This window comes from Chlorocebus sabaeus, chromosome 8 (genome assembly GCF_047675955.1).
Source record: "Chlorocebus sabaeus isolate Y175 chromosome 8, mChlSab1.0.hap1, whole genome shotgun sequence".
Taxonomy (NCBI): Eukaryota; Metazoa; Chordata; class Mammalia; order Primates; family Cercopithecidae; genus Chlorocebus; species Chlorocebus sabaeus.
The window spans coordinates 124,535,869-124,541,868 of NC_132911.1; the positions used below are offsets into that span (position 1 = coordinate 124,535,869).

The 6,000-nt window shown below is 48.9% G+C and overlaps 1 protein-coding gene across 1 annotated transcript in view; it reads right to left on the reverse strand.

Annotated features, from left to right (window-relative positions):
• SNTB1 (syntrophin beta 1) overlaps positions 1-5,775 on the reverse strand; it is a 276,964-nt gene extending 271,189 nt beyond the window's left edge. The window contains exon 1 of the mRNA XM_008001452.3: positions 4,783-5,775. Coding sequence (XP_007999643.1) covers positions 4,783-5,359 — 577 coding nt within the window. The 5' untranslated portion in view covers positions 5,360-5,775. The remainder of the gene's footprint in view (positions 1-4,782) is intronic.
• Positions 5,776-6,000: the final 225 nt, after the last annotated feature.

Sequence of the window (6,000 nt, forward strand, 5' to 3'; positions counted from 1 at the left end):
TATTTCTCCTTTGTATTACTAGTAGGGCATTCTATGGATGTTTAAACTTAAATTAGAGTTAGGCTATGTTATTTGTGAAATTCACTTTACAATAATAAGAGGGGTGTTAAAATTTTGTTATTAGTGATGTGCACCAGGTCTGAGTTTATAGGATTTAAGACAGAATAAGGTTTAGAGATGGCTTAACCCAGCTCCTTATGCTTCCCAGTAAAGAAAACTAAGTCCTAAAAAGATGAAATTTCTTGTAAAAGTGAAACTAGTAGAAGATAAAAACCTAGGTTTCAAGACACGAATCTCAGGGTATTGGGTATTCTTCAAGAATCTGTACATCCTAAATAAAGTAAGATTCCTTAAAATTCAAATTTTCTTCCAATTCTGATATTTTACTCCAGAAAATCACTGCCCCTCCCTTGCTCCCATCTTCCTCCTTGATCACTCCCACTTCCACCATTGGAGAAAGTGATTGTGACAGTGAGGTTCCAGACCATCTCAGGCAAACATTCCAGGGGAGCATTGCTGAAGGGGAAGCTCTAATGGACAGGGGTAATGTCAGCAACTGGCCTTGACTTTCTTCTTTGAGTTTCCACTTTTTCCAGTCCAGTTCCATAGGAGAGCTTTTGGATCAAGGGATTATTCAGTCCACCCCCACCTCCATACTCCAACATGAGTCTTCCAGAAGATTCTGAACTTGATCTCAACAAAGTTATGGATAAATTAATTTCCTTGTAGCTTCAGTTACAAAAAGTTGACCTATTTCAAAATACGATTTTACTATCAATCTAAGAGCAAAAAACTCCTCTGTCCCTCCTGACCTGGAGCTGCCAAGGACGTTTGTGCAGGTGCACTGTGCCCAGCTCCAGAGGGTGCCACTGACACTATGGTCTATGTGAATGCTGTTGCTGGAGTTACAGGTACAATACCTGCATGGCTGGATGTGCAGCCCCTGCCCCTATCCCTTAAAATGAGAAATGAGCTTGTGGTGTGAAGATTTCTGATCTTAACTTTAACGAATATTGGCTAAACACTGGCTTAACTGGCAGAGTTTATTCACGTTTGGATTACATTTAGTCTCCTTGCTGGCCATGTGTTTAACCATGGTAGGGCTGGGTCATGTTATAGCAGCTTCATTTTGACAGTAGACACTTCGTGCATTAGGTTTTTAAGACTCACTCCTCCTTCCTGTCCCTCCCTTTTGAGTGGCCCACACAATTGCCGTTTCCTGCTGATTTGTCCCCAGCACTTCAGGAGTGGGGCAGAAGAATGCTTTGAACCCAGTAACTCCAACCGGTTCAAGTACACTGTTCCAAGTGGAAGCTCAGAGCATCAGTATTGCCTAGAGGTGAAAAGTATAAGCTTTTATGTCAGATAGATTTGGAATGCTCCTGGCTATGTTACATTATTTATATTTATATTTATATTTTATTTTTTATTTTTTTGAGATGGAGTCTTGCTCTGTTGCCCAGGCTGGAGTGCAATGGCACAATCTCAGTTCACTGCAACCCCCGCCTTCTGGATCCAAGAGATTCTCCTGCCTCAGCCTCCCCAGTAGCTGGGATTATAGGTATGGGGCACCATGCCCAGCTAATTTTTGTATTTTTAGTAGAGACAGGGTTTCACTATGTTGGCCAGGCTGGTCTTGAACTCATGACCTTGTGATCTGCCCACCTCAGTTTCCCAAAGTGCTGGGATTACGGGCATGAGCTACCGCGCTGGCCACTATGTTACTTTATGCAAAAAAACTGAATGTCTGTAAGCTTTAATTTCCTCATCAGTAAAATAAACAATAACAATAGTACTGGCCTCAGTTACTATAACAGGTAAAGCCTGGCACATATTAAGTGCTCAAGAAATGTTAGCTATTGTTATGATTCTTTTTCTCCGGTTCTGTTTAACTCCTGTGGTCCCACAGGAATGGTCTCCCAGCATTACACCATAGTACAAAAAAAAAAGTGTTATAAAAATAAGAAATATAAACTCCAGTAAAGGAAAAAGATAGGACTGTCCTTGAGAAGGGACAGTTTCATGTTCATTTCATTTGAACTGTAAAACTACTTGCAGCAGATATTTGATACATGCCTTTCATTCTCAATGTGTTCTTCCATACAGCAGTCCTGTAAAGTAAGCAGGTCCAGCAGGTTTCCTTATTCCCATCTCGCGGATGAAGACACTGAGACTCAGGTAGGTTATGTTAATTCTGTGGCAGAATCTATGCCTAGAATGCAGGCATTGAAACTTCTCCAGGGTTTCACTTTACAGGGTGTTCCACTCGTAGAGGTAGTAGCTCTCCACAAGGGGGCGCATGTCATGCAGTGGGGTGCGTATGGGCGGTGGTTGGAGTACTAAACTAATCTCCATTTACTCCCCCAATAAACAAACAAAAAGGAATCTAGGCGGAAAAAAGGGTGTACTTGCTATACAAATGTACCTTCAAAACATTTCCCTTTGCCCTGTCATGCAACCAGATTACATCTTCAAAACCTCTCCTATGTAGAAACTCTGGAATCCACACTGCATGTTAGAATATGAAGAAGTAGGTATGTCTTTTTAAAAAGCCCTTGAAGTGGTCCTAATAAGCCCCTTCAACTGGGAATCCCAGTATTAGGCTAAGCTACAAAAGAGAGGATTGTGATATTTGACTTGATGGTATTTGATGACTACCATTGCATTGACAACGAACACTTTGGCTCAGAATAAGAGACACTGTTCTGAGCAGGGCCTCCGCTTCCCTTAATAGCAGCTGATTTTGAAAAACTTGGGCTGAGGATAAGCCTGCTACACTGAGCCAAAAATGTTCATATCTAGGAGACCCACAGGGTTTCTCCAGAGGTCCTGCCTGTGACAAATGACAAAGTGTTCTAAGAATGTCATGTTAGAGGTTTTTACCAAACTCACTTTTCAGTTTCTGTTTCAAGAAACTGAAAGTCACATAACTACTTGATTTTTTTTCTTTCTTTAAGTTTATTTTCAATTGCAGAGAAATTTCTTCCTCTTTTTGGGTGAGAGATATTTTTTACCTCTTTGCCAAGTAATTATTCATTAAATTGAAAGCAAGCAGAGGAAGAAAAGCAGGGACATAATAAAGGATGGTACCTAAAATAAAATGACCCGCCTTCCGCCCCACCCCCAACCCCTACCCCGGTATTTACAGTAAGTATTGCAAACTGAGCAGGTGCCCAACAGTTTATAGTCCAAATAACACTTGCCCCAGATCCCACCTGCCCCTTGTCACACAAACCAACACACACTGGAGTCAAGAAAACTTTTTTTTTCCTGTTATGTTAATCATCAAGCCAAAGCAAATAGCTTTCCACTTTCTGGGTCCAGGGTGGTAATTGACTATGAAGACATCGCAAATCCTCTAGACAAACAAGGTTGGTGGGGGAGGACTTCTCTGTATTGTGGGCCAGGAGGTGGGCCATGACATACCAGGGAGTTGCATCAGCTGTCACACGCTAGCGATGCTGGCACCCTTGCTTTAAACTTTCTCAGTTTTACACACCAGTGCCACGACTAGGTAAGCAGGAAATTGACTTAAGTCTTTAGGGCTTAAATCAATCACCATATTACCTGGTCTCAGATGAAATAGTCTATTTCAATAGCTATGGGTTCATTTATTCATTTACTCAGCATGTATGTCACAGAGCAACTAAGCTCAAGAGAGATCCACCGCTAAATAAAAGACTCCAGATACCGCAATCTATAGCTAGGCTAGGCTGAGTAAATAGATAAAATAATTACACGTTATTAGTGCTGACAGAGGTATGTACACAGCACTAAAGAGAAGAGAAACAAGTGAGAAATGCAGCTGTAGCCAAACAGGAGAATTCAGTTTACTACCATATGCCCTTCTCCCCGACATAACTCAACATAGCCATGAACAGTGCAAAACTGTAAATAGGTGGTTCCTATTCTATTCACATTCAATAATGAGGGGACTGGGGACATCAGATCTCGAGAGAGAAAGAGTAGTTTCTAGGCTCCTCACACGCAGGGGAAACTGTTTACAAATGCAAAGTTGTTTCCACACCACTCAGAAAGGGCTCCAGAAAACGCAGCCAGAAAAACCACTTCACCAGCTCTCCACCCAGAGGAACCTGGAATCCAGACTGACCGGCCAGATGCCCGGCAGGGAAAGTGAATTTTCCCCAAAACTGCAACATATTTCCCGGCCCCTGACACAACTCTCCAGGCATAACCCTAGTCCCCCATTTGCAGGGGGAACGTCCAGAAGGATAGTCGGAGTTTTAGCATTCACAATCTTGCCACCTCTCTCTCACCCCTTTATGAGTCAACCGTCTTCTGCTGGGTTGCCCAGGCTTTAGAGTGGGAAATTTTGCCAAAGCGGAAAACTATGAGTTGCAATTACGCAGTAGCCCTGCTTGGCAACGTTGGATGTAGGAATATTCTAAGTTCACCCTTCATTCTCGATTCCATATCCCAGTCCCTACACTCTACCAGGATTACTCGCAGACAAAAATGAAACAACGTATACTAAGCAGGCAATCCGGCTGGGAAACCCTGCTAGCCTCGCTTTTCCATACACCCTCCTGGGTTAAAGCCAGCCCTGCGGACTGGAGACAAATTGCCCCCAGGGTGGGTAAAAGTTGACAAAACTCTATGCTGCCACTTCCTCCGCCCTCTGCCCCCCCCCCCCACACACACATTCGGCCCCCTGGGGTGTGTCGGCACGTGGTCGAGTGTGGTGTGAGTGTGAGCGTGCGGGTGGGAAGCCGAGCAGGTGTGTGCGCGCCCGGCGCGGCCCGCGCGCGGTTAACCCCTTACCTTCCAGCAGCACTTCCTTGCCCGCGCGCTTTAGCGCCTGCACCGCCTCGTCGTGGGTGGCGTCCCGCAGGTCGGCTCCGTTCACGGACAGGATGGCGTCGCCCACGTACAGGGCTTGGGTCTGGTCCGCCGCCAGCCCCTTGAAGATCTTGCTAATGAGGATGGGCATCTTGTTCTCCTTGCCCCCCTTGATGCTGATCCCCAACCCGCCTAGCTCCTGCTTCAGCACCTTCACGCCGCGCTTCTGGTTCGAGATGGACTCGGGCACCTGCTCCGGCAGGTCGGTGAAGGCGGTGCGGACCCCGGCGGGCGAGTCCGGGGGCTGCGCGCCGCCCGCGCCCGGGTGCCCAGCCCCGGCGCCCCTGCAGAACGAGCCATTGGTGGCGGTCCCAATGCCGTTGTACGCCGCAGCGCCCTCCTCGCTGCTCAGAACCAGGGCGTCCTCGCTCAAGTTCACCAGAACTTTGTGCCAGCGATCCCGCACCAAAACTTCCAGCAGCCCGCTCCGCTGCGCCCGGCCGCCTCCCCCGCCAGCCGGCCCAGCCGCCGCCGCCGCGGCCGCCGCTGCTACCGCCATCTTTCCGGCATTCTTAAAATGCCATGTGATTGGAAAAGGGGGGAAAAGTGGGGAAGGGTGGCCGGGGGGAGGACGAGGGACCCGGGGAAGCGAGGAGAGTGCGCCCCGCGGGGAGGTGGCGGCACGCGGGACTCCGCTCCGGGAGTTCGCAGACGCACTCGGAGGGAGTTGGCAGCCGCAGTCAGGCTGGTTCCCCCTCTCCTGATCCTGGGCGGGGTGGAGCAACCTAAAAGAAGAAGGAGAGACCGAGACAGGGGAGGGGAAAAAAGCCAGCAGCCAGTTGCAAAACCCCAAACCAAGGGGAGCCGCGGAGCAGCTCAGCGCTGGGGAGAGTCCGTGGGAGGAGGCACGCTGGCGGTGAAGGGCGGGGACCCACAACCCAGCGGCCGCTCACCTGTTCCAGCCGCCGCAGCCTTGGCGGTCACACGCCGCCCGCCCGCCCAGACCTCCCCGCCTCCGTCCCCGGAGCGCACGACGCCGCGGAGACAGCTTCCCGAGCGCCTTCCCCGTCCCACTTCTGTCCAGCTCACCGCAGTCCCCCTTTCGTCCCAGCTCCCCCACTCCGTGGGCGCCCACACGGCACCTTCGCCGGGTGCCTGCGTCCCGCCTGGGTGCCCTCACTCGGTCCTCCTGAGCCCCCT